The 15,492-nt window shown below is 40.1% G+C and overlaps 1 protein-coding gene across 1 annotated transcript in view; it reads right to left on the bottom strand.

Annotated features, from left to right (window-relative positions):
- Nucleotides 1-15,492, bottom strand: part of maoa (monoamine oxidase a) — a 170,711-nt gene that overhangs the window by 73,448 nt on the left and 81,771 nt on the right. The window contains exon 3 of the mRNA XM_043700856.2: nucleotides 5,894-6,031. Coding sequence (XP_043556791.1) covers nucleotides 5,894-6,031 — 138 coding nt within the window. The remainder of the gene's footprint in view (nucleotides 1-5,893; nucleotides 6,032-15,492) is intronic.

Here is a 15,492-nt window from a genome sequence, read left to right as displayed (position 1 = left end):
GAGATTAGAAAGTATGAACCCAATATTTATACAGAGGCATAGAAAGTAGGGACACATGTCTGAGTCAGGAAAGCCAGAAATCCCAATTGCGCAAGTGTCCTGTTAAGGTGAACAACCGAATCCTAGTTGATTGTGTTTTTTTAAATGTGTCCAAATTGAAAGATTGATTGGTTATTAAGCTGGAAAACCTGCAGTAGAAAGTGGGTGGACTAGATTACATGGTAGGTAAATATTGTAGGTGCTTGGAGCCCAGTGGAAGGATTATGGGGATGGGATTATATCAACTGCAAGGAAGAACAAATTGTAGCAGAATTGCCCGAAGGCCTGGGGACGACATTTGTGCTACTCCTGGCCATCTAAAAGGGGTGAAATAGCACTGAACTGCTAGAGAACAGGCATTTCCTCATTCCCTCCAGCTGCCAGATTTGCTTAGCTCTGGGGAACGCAGCCACAGCCTCAGAATTTAAATGACTGTCATAATCTCAACAATGCAGATCCCTAATCATAGACTCTCCTCTCTGGGGTCCCGCTCAGCCCAAACATGGGAGGACAAGCAGGAGGCTGGAAGAACACAGCAAGCCAGGCAGCATCAGGAGGTGGAGAAGTCAACGTTTCGCATGTAACCCTTCTTCAGGATTGGGGTTTGGGTGTAAGGGGAGCTGCAGATAAAGCGGGTAGGGGAGGGATGGTTTTGGGTAGGGAGGAGAGTGGATTGGCGAGGTAGGGATAGGTGAACACAGATAGAAGGTACAACATGGGAGGAGGCATATTCATGGTGAGTTGGCATCAGATTTCACTTTACCAATGTCACGTCCCATCAAACACACTCCCATCTTAGTAACAGAAGTCTTCAATATTGGTATTGAATTAGTTCTACTCTTTAGTTATATAACATTCAATTTTCATGGATATAATAGCTTTATATTTATTTAATACAGATTGTTTGAGGTGTTTGAGACTTTATATTATTCTATGGTTTCCCTTCCTTTTCATTTTAAAACAGATATAAAAATGCTATTTACAAAATTGGATTGTTGAAATATTGAGTCAGTCAGTGTTATTATTTATATTCTGTGTGCGTAACAGTTTCTGAATGGAACCACTGAATATAATGTCAGTTTAGTGTGACTCTGAAATCTGGTTTTGACAGTTGAATGTTTAATTTCTCACTCATATGACCACAATCCTTCATCACATTTGTTTGCCATTCAGATGTTCCCATGAACTGAATTAGCTTAGAGTGATGGAGGTGATTTAATTATTTGTACAATTGCATTAGGCAGAACATTTTGATGCAAAATGTTTGTTGTTAACTAGCATAGCTTTCCAAAAAAAATCTATTGTGCTTTGTTAAAAAAGAGGTCAGACTTCACTAAAACTCTCTCCTGCCATCATTGTGGTTGGCAGCATTAAATTATTGCTAACATCCTGACTTCAGCTGTATTATCACTAGGAAATGTGGAAACTATGCAGTCAGAAGGAAAGCAAAGAAAATATCAGATGGTGGCTTAATCTAGAATTAATGTCATAAGCAAACTGGCAGAGGGTCAGCATGTGACAGGATGCATTACACAGGGAGACTCTCTAAACAACTGAATCTTGGTTTGATCACTGATAGCAGGTGCATAATAGCCTTCCTGTTGGTGTTTAACAGAGAAAGCAGCAAGTCACCTAGAAAGGACAGAGGGCAATTCTTTATGGGTTTTTTTTGGTGGAGTCAAGTCCAGACCAGCCCCTGAAGCTCACACTCGTCCTCAAAGCAGCAAGGTGCCTCTGAACAGTCACAGCCTGTTGGGGCTATGCAATTCAGATCCAACTCTCAAAATAGTTCAAGACCCTCCATGGGGATTGTTGTGGGTGCTCACAGTTAAAAGCTCTCTGATAAATTTTCAATAATTCACATGACACTGAATCTGGATTAGATCAGATCCTTGGAAAGGTTTTCTTCTGCATCAATAGAAAATCAAGAACTGATCAAAACCGCTAAATATCTTTTCTCTGGTTAAGCAAGGATTGATTGATCTGAACAATGGTCAAAATGTACAATAACCTGTGACCGCTCTGTCTCCAGCAACAGCTTTTCAAAAACAAATTCTTTTGTCAAACACGTGACACATTCTCCTTTGGTATTGTCAGCAGCTGTAAACATTGTAACAATTACTCCTCCACTCAAAGTATGATTTCTGAAACTTTATAATTATTGTACTTTCCAGCAGTTGCTAATGTACAAACCAACAGCAACTTATACACAGAAATGTGCAAATAGCAAAGCCTAGTCGTATTGGTCAGGCAGTGGGAAGACTCCCCTCGACTGTATTTCAAAAAATTACCATGGAATAGTCAACCTAAACTGACAGATTGAACCTTGCTTTCACATCTCACCTAAAACAGTGCAATGTGCTCCCAAGCTCTGTGAGGGGCCTTGGTTTAACATCTTGGTTCAACGATAAGCGATGGTCGAGTGGTATGATTGCTGGACTTTTATGTTCTGGGGACCTGGGTTTGAATCCCACCATAGCAGATGGTGGAATTTTAATTCAATAGAAAACTGGAATTAAGGGTCTAATGATGACCATGACTTATTGTCAATTGTTGGAAAAACCCATTTGGTTCACTAATGTCCTTTAGGGAAGGAAACTGCCATCCTTACCTGGTCTGAACCACTTGTGACTTCAGACACACAGCAATTTGTTTGACTCTTCAGGTGCCCTCTGGGATGTGCAATAAATGCTGGCCTAGTCAGTGGCACCCTCATTTCATAAAACAAGATCTTATCCAGAAGTTTACTTCTGGTTTATCACAGTCAGTACTTTACTGCAGTGTTTCCTGGCTTATGGGCTCAAATCTCTGAAGTGGCATTTTATGTGGGTCACTTACTAATTGCATGTTCCTGAAACAACAGGAAAGATTATAGGTGGGCTCTATGCTACTTTCTCCCCACCCCCACCCCCCTCTCATTTATCTCTCTACTCTACAAGCACCCTGCCTCTATTCCTGATGAAGGGCTTTTGCCCAAAACATCGATTTTCCTGCTCCTTGGATGCTGCCTGACCTGCTGTGCTTTTCCAGCACCACTCTGACCTAAACTCTGGGCTCACAGATTCCCATACAGGGAGGATTAATGATAACTGAACTGTGGGTAAGCCATTACTGCACCATCTCTCGCTGTATCTATTCCTGCTGCTGGTCAACTCCATTGTATTTCAATTGGTGCATGCCAAACCAAGACTGTAGTTACCTGTTTAATTTAGTGGTAGAAAGCATAGTGCAGAAGTCAGTGATACTTGAAGTATTTATGTAGTATGTAAGTAAAAGAGCAATGTATTGGGGAGTTCATATTCAAAAGAACTTTGATCATGTTAGTCTAGAGAAGCTACATATTGTGGAATTAATTTCAAGAAATTCTAATACACTTTTGAATTCTATTTTTAAAAAAAATCATTGGGATTGATTTTGATCTTCACCAAAGGGCCAGTAAATGCAGAGGTGGATCACACAATCATTTTCAGAATCAATCTGTGATCAACTCCACATTTCCGATATATTTGCTGAATATTTCAAATGTACATCCTAAGATGCAATTAAGGCTGATAATATCAGTCAATTTATAAAGATTCATTCCACAGGTAGTCAATGAGAAACTTGAAAGAAATTTTGGATATAAAAATAATATAATATTATATAAGTCTTCTACTTACAATCATGAATCTTTTAAGGGTTGTTCATCCCTGTGTTGCTCTGAAATCACTCAAGTTTGCAGAAGTGCTTGGAGAAACTGCCTGCCATTCACAAATTTTAACTCTGTGATTAGCTGGAAAGGAGTGCACGAGGACTTAAAATTAAACAGCTCATTTCATATGGAGTTCCCATTTAAACTCCATTGGTTATGTCGATGAAGGAGCCTCCTGTAGAACTCTGGCACAGGACTTTTCATACTGCTGTACTGACCTCAGGGCATTTATTCTGAATCTGATCCAGTTTGTTTCATGCCTGAGTTTGTTGTTTTTCAATGTGTTAAAACTGGGCCAAAAACTGTCCTTGTGAGTTTGTGACAAAAAATAGAAGGCCTAAATAGATTATAATTATTTACAAATCTATGCTTCCATTTGCTTTTCAAAATAGGATGTTGTATTTGCATAAGTTAGAATGCAACAATCATCAGTTACTTTCTAAGTTCTAATAAATATTAGTAATTGGCCATTCTTATCCAGAGCCTTTACACTTGGCTGCCTCAATCCACAAGCACTTCAACTGCAATTGTAAATTATATTTACAATTCTCAGTAAATCTAGAAAGAACATTTATTTAAAAAAAAACTATGACAATAAACATTCAGTCTCAAAATAGACAACAGTGAACACTGTGTATTAAAACAAAACATGACACAAGATTCTCCCCCAAAGCATCAGATTTGTTATTTCCACACATTCTAATTTAGCTATTAATCTAAAAATGATGTCCTCATTGTCTAGCTGATGGCAAAATGATAATAGATCTTCTCATAATGATAGAAGTGTACCACTTATGCACTAGAAAATCCAAATTATGTAAATAAAAAGCTAATGCAGTTTTACCCACAAACATTGCAGTTCCAAAATAGCAGACAGTTTGGGCTCATTTCACATCTGCAACTAAGTGTGATATCTGACATATCACACACTTCGGATCAGTTCTCTGGTCGTACTGGAAGATCTCCAACCACACTGTTTCACATGGACAGAGGTGCTATCCAAAGAACAGTACAGCACAGGAACAAGCCCTTCAGCCCACCAAGACTTCACTGACACATGATGCCTTTCTGAATTAAAAACCTTTTGTCACGACACAGTCTGACCCTTCTATTCCCTGCCAATCATATATCTGTCAAGAAGCCTCTTGAACGTTGCTATTGAATCTGCTTCTGAAACCTTCTCTGACAGCACATTCCGGGCACTAACCAACCTCTGTGTAAAAAACCTGCCTCTCACATCATCTTCAAACTTACCCCCTTTTACTTTAAACTTATGTCCCCTCATCATTGACATTTCCATCCTGGGACTATTCATTCTATTCATGTCTCTCATAATTTTATAAACTTCTATCAAGTTGCCTCTCATTCTTTGATGTTCTAGTGAAAACAAATCAAGTTTGTCCAATCTCTCCTCATAGCTAATGCCCTCTAAAGCAGGCAACATTCTGTTTCTGTATCCTCTCCAGAGCCTCCACGTCCACCTGGTGGTGTGGCAACCAGAATTGTATACAATACTCCAAATTTGGCCAAACTAAAGTTCTATACATCTTTGACAGGGCTTGCCAAGTTTTAAATTCGATGCACTGACTGATGAAGGCCATATGCATGCTTGACCACCTAATCCACTTGCATTTTCACTCTCAGGAAACTGTGGATCTGTACCGCTAGGTCCATCTGTATGTTGATGTTTCTAGGTCTTCTCCCATTTACTGTATATTTTCCTCCTGCATTATATCATCCAAAATGCATCACCTCACATTTGTCTGGAATAAATTCCATCTGCCATTTCTCCACTCATGTCTCCAGTCTATCTATATCCTGCTGTATCCTCTGGCAATCCTCCTTGCTATCTTCAGTACCCGCATTCTTTGAGCTGTTTGCAAACTTAATAATCAAGCCACCAACATTATCCCCCATATCATTTTACCAATATTACAAACAACAGGGGTCCAAGCACAGATCCCTGTGGAATACCACTGGTCAAAGAATTCCAGTCAGAATAACATCCTTCCACTGCTACTCTTGGGTCTTCTATAACCAAGCCAGTTCTGTGCCCATCTTACCAGCTCACAGCGGATCCCAGGTGACTTCACCTTTTGTATCAGCCTACCTTGAGATTATTTGTAGGAAAATGAATGAAGTCAGACCCTAACATTATCTTACCTTTCTGTAATATAGTAGACGCTCCACCTCGTTCACTTTGTAAGTCTCCAGACCCAATTCCTTTGACAGGCGTAAGATTCGGTTTTGAGTTGGACCCACATAAGCTCCACCCAGATCCACATATTTTACATGATTATTCTGGCAAAAAATAATAAGAAATACAATAAATGTTCTGTTGAAGAAATAGTGAATGTGTTCATGAGCACCACACTGGTGTGTACGATTAAATTACTGTTAGGGACTGGAGGCCGTTGTGAGCTACAATTACAATTCCCATGTAACAACCTGCGAATGTATGAAGTGAAGCATCAAACCTGGTTATACGTATATTTCAGTCCTGAAATGAAAGACACTCAAATTATTAACTTAATCACTGCTTTTATTTAGGAATCATAAATAATCGTCAATTGGGCATCCCAGGGTTTGAGTACCCATGAAAGCACCAAAGAAAGTATGAAAAATTATCTGGCATCAGAGTTTTGAAAGATTCCTAACTTTAATCAGCAAATATCTATAATCTCAACAAAACAAAATCTAGTCATACACAGTACATTTGTCTATTCATTTCAAGAAAATAACTGGGAGATGTGAGGTGATAACCAGTTAGCCATCCCAGACAATCAGTTTTCTGCATCAAAGACACATACAAATCTCATATTGATATACTTTGTAACACTGACTGTGGTCAAAAAGACTGCAATACTAGATTGCAATACTGCAAGACCCTAGCACATTCTGCTGACTGACGTTTGTAAGGGAAGGGCTTTGATGACTCTGACAGCATATATTAGCACATCCTAAAGACATTCAGAAGGGGGTGCTGAGCTGCCTCCTTAAACCGCTGCAGTCCATTCGGCGTGGGTACACTTGCAATGCTGTTAGGCAGGGAGTTCCAGAATTTCAACCAAGCAACAGGGAAGGAATGGTGATATAGTTGTAAGTCCATGCAGGGACTGTTGAGGGCGGGCCTGGGTTTCAATCATTCAAACTGCTTTGGATGATAACATTTTTTTTGAGTGTTGTTGGAGCTGCATATTAAGACAGGTGGATAGTATTCCATCACATTCCTGTCTTCTGTATTGTAGAAAGTGAACAGGCACTGGGGAGTCAGGAGGTGAGATACTCGCCTCAGAATTCCACATCTCTGGCCTGTTCTTATAGCCACAGTATTCATTCGGCTTGTCCAGTTCAGTTTTTCTGGTCAACAGTTAGCCCCCAGAAAGGTTAATGCAATTGAATGTCAAAGAGTGATGGTTAGATACTCTCTTGTTGGAGATGGTCAGTGTGTAATATGAATCTCACTTGCCATTTACCAGCTCAAACCTAGATCTTGCTCAGGTCTTGCTGTGTATTGATGTGGTCTGCTTTAATATCTGAGCATTCACAAATGGTGCTGAACATTGTGAAATCATCAGTGAACATCCTTCCCTGAGCTAATGATGGAGTGGGGGTGGGGGGGTTGGAATTCATTGATGAAACAACTAAAGATGTTTGGACTGAGAACATTACCCTGAGGAGCTCCTGCAGAGATATTTTTGGACTGAGATGACTGACATTCAACAACAACCACCCTTTGTGCTAGGTATGACCAAAAACAATAGACTTTTCTCTCTGACCCCCATTGACTCTGGTTTATTATTGAACTCCTTAATGCCATACTTGGTCAAGTGTTGCTCGATGTCAGGGGCAGTCACTCAAATCTCACCTCTGGAGTTTAGCTCTTTGTCGAGATTTAGACCAAGGCTGTAATAAGGTGAGGACCTGAGTGACTCTGGTGGAACCCAAACAGAGCTCCAGCAAGCAGATTATTTATTTTTATACCTCACACTTTCAGGATCAACACTCAGTCTAACTCTATTACTGAACAGAATTCTCATGAGTGCTTATGACCAAGCAACTCAGTGTGCTTCGGTGAGCCGGGCAATGCTATTCTCCTATTACTATTAGTGAACTGATCCGAACTCATCACTAGTAATCATTTATCTCCCTTACACAAGTAATATCCTCTCTCTTGTGCAGACAATAGGGGCACCCAGTGACTGCTCAGAGAAGGCCAGCACTGCAGACCCTCAGCTCTACTGCCAGATCTGAGGAGGAAGCCAGTCAACTCTCAGCTGAGGGACTTTCTGGAGTCTATTTCTAGATGAGAATCTGAGGTGCACAGTCTGGTGAGCACCTCGCTGCTACATCTCTGCAGCTGCTTGAGAAAGAAATGTCCCAGCTTTCAGACACTCACAGCACTTCCAAAGAGCAGGCATCTGCACAACACCAGGAAGAAGAGATGTCCCTGTTTTCAGTCAATAGGTTCTCAGGCTGGTTCAAACTGCACACAGACACAGGAACATCTGGCAGGTTAGCCAAAGGTAGTCAGTATGCTGAAACTAAAGATGGAGGAATTCACCAGTGAAGCGGTGGAGACATGATTACTGCAATTTCCCCTGCAATTGCAGGTCTTCCAACTCTAAAATTTTTACAGTTGCTCTAAACAATAGATAGCAATGTACTCTGGCCACTTCATACGCAGCATCAGCCATTTTGTGTATTTGTTTTGCGTACTTTTTGTACAAAAAAAAAGGCTTTTTGTTGTATTTTTGATCCACACAGCAAGGTTCCAACCTTGTTTAAGTGTAAGTAACTTACTGGGTGTACCTATGACACAAGATTTACCATAATCCTTCATATTCACAATTGTGTTATTGTCCCTGTGGCTCCAATCTCCTTTCATCTCCTCCTATTTCTGGTTGTAAGTTTGCTCGCTGAACTATTCTCAAACTTTCATCACCATACTAGGTGACATCATCAGTGAGCCTTCAGTGAAGCACTGGTGTTCTGTCCTGCTTTCTATTTATGTATCTTGGTCTGTTTTGGTGGGTGATATCATTTCCAATTCTTTTTCTCAGAGAGGTTGGTAAATGGGATCCAAATCAAAATATTTATTGATGCAGTGCCAGTTTCAATGCTAGGCCTCTAGGAATTCCTGTGCATGTCTCTGTTTAGCCTGTCCTAGGATGGATGCGATGTCCCAGTCGAAGTGGTGTCTTTCTTCATCTGTATGTAAGGATACTAGTGATAGTGGGTCATGTCTTTTGGTGCTTGTGTATCCTGGTGGCTAGTTTTCTGCCTGTCTGTCCAATGTAGTGTTTGTTACAGTCCTTGCATGGTATTTTGTAAATGACATTTGGTTTGCTGGTTGTTTGTATAGGGTCCTTTAGGTTCATCAGCCAATGTTTAAATGTTTTGGTAGGCTTGTGCGATACCATGATACCAATGGGTTGGAGTAGTCTGGTAATAATGTCAGAGATGTCTTTGACATATGGTAATGTAGCTAGAGTTTCTGGGCGTTGTGTCTGCTTGTTTGGATTTGTTGTTTCGGAATCGGCAGACTGTGTTTATTGGGTACCCATTCTGACAATGGCTGCTTTTGTCTTGATGCCATGGACTAGCTCCCTCTTCTCCTCACAAAGGTTTGCTCCAACTTGACTTTCACACATGGCTATTTGCTTGAACCGCATGCTGTGTATCGGTCACGTAAACTGCTGGCATCAAGAAGGAAAAAGGAGAAGAGGAAATCTGAGTGTCGAGACTCAAACAATCTGTGCTGACAACCTGTTTGTCCTCTGCTATCAGTGAACCATCTGTAACTGTCACAGTTGTATACTTTCTTTATCTAAGTAAAGAATGTATTACAGTTTAATTGGTTTTACATTTGAGAAGCTGTGAGAAGCAGCAGTCTTCCTGATGAAGGTCCTATGCCCGAAACAGTGACTCTCCTGCTCCTCGGATGCCTCCTGACCTGCTGTGCTTTTCCAGAATCACCCTTTTCGACCATGTTCAAAACTGTAATTTGTGGATAGTTTAATGGAAACTTCAGGGTCACCTGTAGCAGGAATTGTATTGGAAATTGTAGAAGTATGCAATGGTAATCATTGATAGACCTTTGAAAGAGATTATGAAAGAAACAATTGAGTCAGAATCTGTCCATAATAAGTTTGCCTATTTGTGTGCTTTACCGTTGGATAAAGAAAATAGAATGCTGCAGAAATTGGAAAAAGAGTTGGACAGTAAAAATGCTTACCAACAGGAAAACAATGTACCCAATACAAGGAACAGGCTGCGGGTAGACCCAACATTGCAAATCGACAAACTGGATATTGATGCTGAAACTGATGGTAACATTTACTTCTTCCTTAGTGTACCAAAAAATAAACACAGACAGAAATCTGTGAACAGAAAGCAGCTGAGACTTGCAAGACAAGGCATGTTTCCTTGAGAATATAACTAACAATGTTTCACTAATTGTTCCTTTCATGTTTTAGTTTGAGTTTGATGTATTATTGTCACATCTACCAGGGTACAGTGAAAAGTGTTATTTTGAATGCCGTACAGACAGATTGTACCATACAAAAGGCATCAGTGTCGCAGAACGGAGTGCAGAATGCAGTGCTACAGCTGCAGCGAAGGTGCAGAGGGAGAGAGAGAGAGAGAGAGAGAGAGAGAGAGAGAGAGATCATAATTAACATGTGAGAGGTTAGTTCAAAAGTCTGATAATAGCGATGGAAAAAGTTTTTCTTGAACCTGTTCATACCTGTATCCAAACTTTTATATTTTCTGCCTGACAGAAGAGGGTGGAAGTCTTTGATGATGTTGATTGATTTCCTGAGGCAGCAGGAAGTGTAGATGGAGTCAATGGATGGCAGGCTGGTTTGCATGATAGACAGGGTTGTTTTTCACAAACTCTCTGTCGTTCCCTGAAGTCTTGGGTAAAACAGTTGCCATATCTCTATGATGCATCCAGAAAGGATGCTTTCTATGGCTCATCTTTAAAAATTAGTAGGAGTCATTGTGGACATGCCAAACTTCCTTAGCCTCCTCAGGAAGTTGAGGTGATGTTGTGCTTGCTTGACTATCCTGTTAACGTGGGTGGACCAGGACAGATTGTTGGTGATCATTACGCCCAGGAGCTCAATGGGTCTTGACTATCTCCACCTCAGCACCATTAGTGCAGACTGGGGTAAGTCCTTCAATCCACTTCCTGAAGTCAATGACCAGCTCTTCATTTTGCTGATGTTGATAGAGAGATTGTTATCTTTATACTATGCCGCTAAACACTCAATCGCTTTCCTGCATTCTGTCTCGTGGTTGTTTGAGATCTGACCTACAACAGTGGTGCCACCAGCAAACTTGTAAATGGTGCTGGGGTGGAATTTGGCCATAGTTATGAGTGTACTGGGAATGTGGTAGGGGGGCTTGAATATGCAGCCTTGCAGGGCACTAGCATTGAGCTTTATGGTGGAGGAAGCATGGAGGATGCCTGCCCTTAGTGCTTGCAGCACAATTGTCAGAAAAACCCATCGGGTTCACTAATGCCCTCAAGGGAATAAAATCTGCTATTCCTACCTGGTCTGGCCTACATGTGCTTCCAGAACCACAGCAATCTGGTTAACACTTAATTGCCTTGTGCAGCAATTAGAGATGGGCTATAAACGACGGCCAGTGACACCCACCATCTCATTAAGAATTTCTTTAAAATGGGTCAGGAAGTCAAGACTCCAGTTACAAACGGGTGAACCAAGATCTGGGACTTGGAGTTTGAAGATTAGTTTGTTTGGAATTATGGTATTGAAGGCAAAGCTATTGTCAATAATTAGGAGCCTTAGGTAGGTGTCCCTGTTATCTAAATGTTCCAGTGATGAGCGTAGAGCCAGGGAGATGGCATCTGCTGCGAAGCTGTTGCAACATTAGGCAAATTGCAAAGGATGAAGGCAATCTGTTAGGCTGGAGTTGATGTGAGCCATGACTTACCCCTCAAAGGACTTCACATTTATGGAGGTCAGAGCCACCAGGCTGAAGTCATTGAGGCACACTACATGATTGTTTCTTTGGCAATGGGATGATTGTGGCCTTCTTGAAGCAAGTGGGGACTTCAGATGGTAGCAAGGAGAGGTTAAAATTTGTCACTGAATTCTCCAGCCAGCAAAGGATTTGAATGCACAAACAGAGACTCCATCCAGGCCAGTATGTAATGTCATCCAGGAGCCAAAAGGTGCAGACGAACGAGTAGGAACATCAGGCAGAGTTAGAGAAGACATCAGTAAGTCCTTACCTCCAGTGAAGTTAACAAAGCCCTCTGTGCAAATTGCATTCACAGCAAGTTCCCATGACAGTTACAAAGAGAGTGTCTCTTACATTCAGCTGAAATCAGAATTAAAACAGGAAGCAGTCCAAAAGTATCAGCAGTTCAAGGCTTTCAAATTTTATTTCATTGAAAAGTTTAAAATTACTATGTAAAATAAGTTTTTTTTAAAACTGCTGTGGTAAGATGTTGTGACAAAAATGATTTAGCTTTTTCTCAAAGCACAGATAAAGTTTTATGGATGATCAGCAATCAGTGTGACACGATTTTGCCTAGTGGTTCAGACCCTGCCTCTTCAGAGACCCACAGAGTTAATGGTTTCTGCTAACAGTTTAAAATCTTCTCATGCAGCTTCTATGTGGTGAGAAGTGTGATTTTGGACAGTATTAACCCACTGGGCTTCTTCCTGACCCAGGGTGGATTTTGTTTGTTTTTTTTTTGTTTCGAACAGACTTCACAAACAGAGAGAGAGAGCTGGAAGTCTTGTGTACACAAAGTTTTTGGAAAAAAGTGAATGGACCACAATCACTGGAATCTACAATATGGGAGCACTGTATAAAATCTCCAAGGCTGAACGTAATTGTCTCTGAAATTGGAATTAATAAAATTACTTGATACCAGTTGCTAGTTCAAGCACACAATAGGAAATTCAATTGAATTTTAAAGGGTAAATTAAAATTTAAAGATTTAAATTTCAATTTATAACAAGAACCAATGGAAACATTCTAGATGGTTTTAATCTGTATCAGGGAAAAAAAAAAAGGGACAAATTGTTGGGAAAAAATAAATTGACTACTAATGAAACCAATTAGCCCAACAACCTGCAAGGTTTGTACACAAAAGAAACCTAGAGTCTATGACTATCAGGTTTGAACTTGGAACAATTTTGAAAGAGGAAATGTAATGTAATGTGTAATGTAGCAAGTTACATTTGAGAAAATTGTACATACTTTTTTTGTAAGAAAGGTCAAACAAGCAAAATTAGTAATGCTTGAAGTAATAATGTTTTAAAGCTAATATGAATAGATGCTTCCACTACCTCTATTCCTTTCCCAGACAATAAGGTTTCTCTAGAGGTCCTGAATTAGTCAGAATGATAATTAATGGGGAACCACACTTAGAATAAAAGAACAGTGATAGGAAAAAGTAACAGCATTAAATCAAAATGGGAATGACATTTAGGTGTAGTTCAATAATAGTTTTCTCTTGGAGGTGTATGAACTTTTGCCCATGTGATTTTTCTAAAAATGACCTCAATTGGATGATGTGGCCATCACTCAGAACATTGGGACCAGGCGAAGAGGATGCATAGTCACCCTCCATCAACTTTTGATCTTTCAAAAAAAAAATTTCCTGAAAGTCAACACGTGGCATGATCTTGGGATACTGATGCAAGTATGCAGAGTTGGTTGTTACTGCGGAAATAATTAACATACAGAAATGCGTGACAAAAAACACTAAAGAATAGGTTTCATACATGTACACCTACATGACTAAATAGAGTGGTCTGGAAGAGCACAAAGGTATAGTTTAAAATGATAAGATATAATCCACAGAGAAACTGCCTTTAAAACAATGAGTAGTAGAAGGAGATAAAAACTTTAATTGGAGACTGAGGGGGAAAATACTGAAGAAATGTCCACAAGGTGAGTAACAATGAGAAAGAGCTGGAGAATTTTTTAAATCCAGGCATAACCTACCGCCAGTTAAGCATGAGCCAATCTTAGACTTCATCACATGTATAAAGAGCCTGTGATTATTGGAACAATGTGTACGTCCTTATGTAAGGTCTTGATCACCCGTTTGAAGATGTCAAGGGATGGAATGTGGTGTTGGGCTTAAACATATCTTCCAACCAGACCAATAAGGATTAATTGGACATGACAATATACAAATGAAGTGACGTGGACAAGTACATGAAAACAGGCCTGGCTGGGAGATAACTGCATCACCTGATTGTCTGTGGGAACTACTTTTTTTAAAATGTAGTTGAGACAGAGCCACCTGGAAATGCTTTTACAACTTAGTTTCTGCATAATGAAAGGTCTGGAAAAGTACTACAGAATGGTAAACCAGAAAAATATTAATATCAAACTCTGCCTTACTCATTGGACTTTGCCCCATCAGACCACATTTACGAAACCAGGACTTTCCGTATCGTATCGGGTTTATGAATATATTGGGTAACATAATGGGAGTCACTCACTTGCCATATATTGAGAAAGGAAGAAAGAAACTGTATTTTTATAGCCTGTCCACAATCTCAGTATGTTTCAACTTACTGGCTGCACAATGCAATATTTTAACAGGATAGGGTTATTGATTGACTCCGGTACACAGAAATCGATTAGAGTTTAATCACAACACTTTAAACAGACAGCGGGAGCAGGAGAGAATCGAATAAGAAAACTTGGCTTTTCTGAAGAGATTGGAGGCAGTGAAACCAACTGTAGAGCTGAGGTGTTCTAATCAGTTGATGGATTCCCAATGACAGATGTCATTTGTGGAGTCCTCCTATTCTTCGTAAAGCAGGCCATCAACAAGACTTAGTTCAAGTTCCTCCAGCCGCAAAAATATTTATCCAATATCTAAAAAAATTGACTGAGATTCACCTAAAACATTCAAATTCTCTGAATGACTTAGTCATAAATGTTTAACTGAGCTAAGCTTACTGTTGCTGATAAATAACTTGGATTCTGTGGCTACATATATAGTATGTTTAAGACTATTCTTAAACTGTACTTTAAGCATAAATTGAACTTCATTATTTCTGTCAAGTTGAGTTGTGCTTTTTAAGTATGCAATGAGTTGATATCTGCTAACACATTTTGTACAGTCGTTATTTAATAATTAAAACAATATTTGGATGGCACAGTGGCTCAGTGGTTAGCACTGCTGTCTCACAGCACCAGGGTCCCAGGTTCAATTCCAGCCTTAAATGACTGTCTGTGTGGAGTTTGTACGTTCTCCCAGTGTATGTATGGGTTTCCTCTGGGTGCTCCGGTTTCCTCCCACAGTCCAAAGATGTGCAGGTCAAGTGAATTGGCCTTGCTAAATTGCCCATAATGATAGGTAGTGTCAGTCAGAGAGAAATGGGTCTGGGTGGATTACTCTTCGGAGGGTCGGTGTGGATTTGTTGGGGCGGAGGGGCTGTTCCCACATTGTAGGGAATTTAATCTAAATCACAAATCGTTGTACTTTTACTGTCACGGAGGAAACTTACGGCACACAGAATTAAGATTAATATCTTTGCATGGAGAGAGAGTTGGTTAGCACACAGGAAACAAAATCGGAATAAATGGGTTATTTTCAGCATTGATGAGTGGGATATCACTGGGATCAGAACTCAGGTTTTCATAATGTATAATCAATAATTTGGATGAGGGAACCAAATGTAATATTTCCAAATTTGCTGAAGATATATCTTGATGAGGATGATGTACAGAGGCTTTTGGGTGGAAATTGA

This window comes from Chiloscyllium plagiosum, unplaced genomic scaffold (assembly GCF_037043375.1).
Source record: "Chiloscyllium plagiosum isolate Xiang-an unplaced genomic scaffold, Cpla_swu_hap1 HiC_scaffold_12, whole genome shotgun sequence".
Lineage (NCBI taxonomy): Eukaryota > Metazoa > Chordata > Chondrichthyes > Orectolobiformes > Hemiscylliidae > Chiloscyllium > Chiloscyllium plagiosum.
Note: the sequence above shows the minus strand (reverse complement) of the source record. Positions and strands in the feature narration are given on the sequence as shown.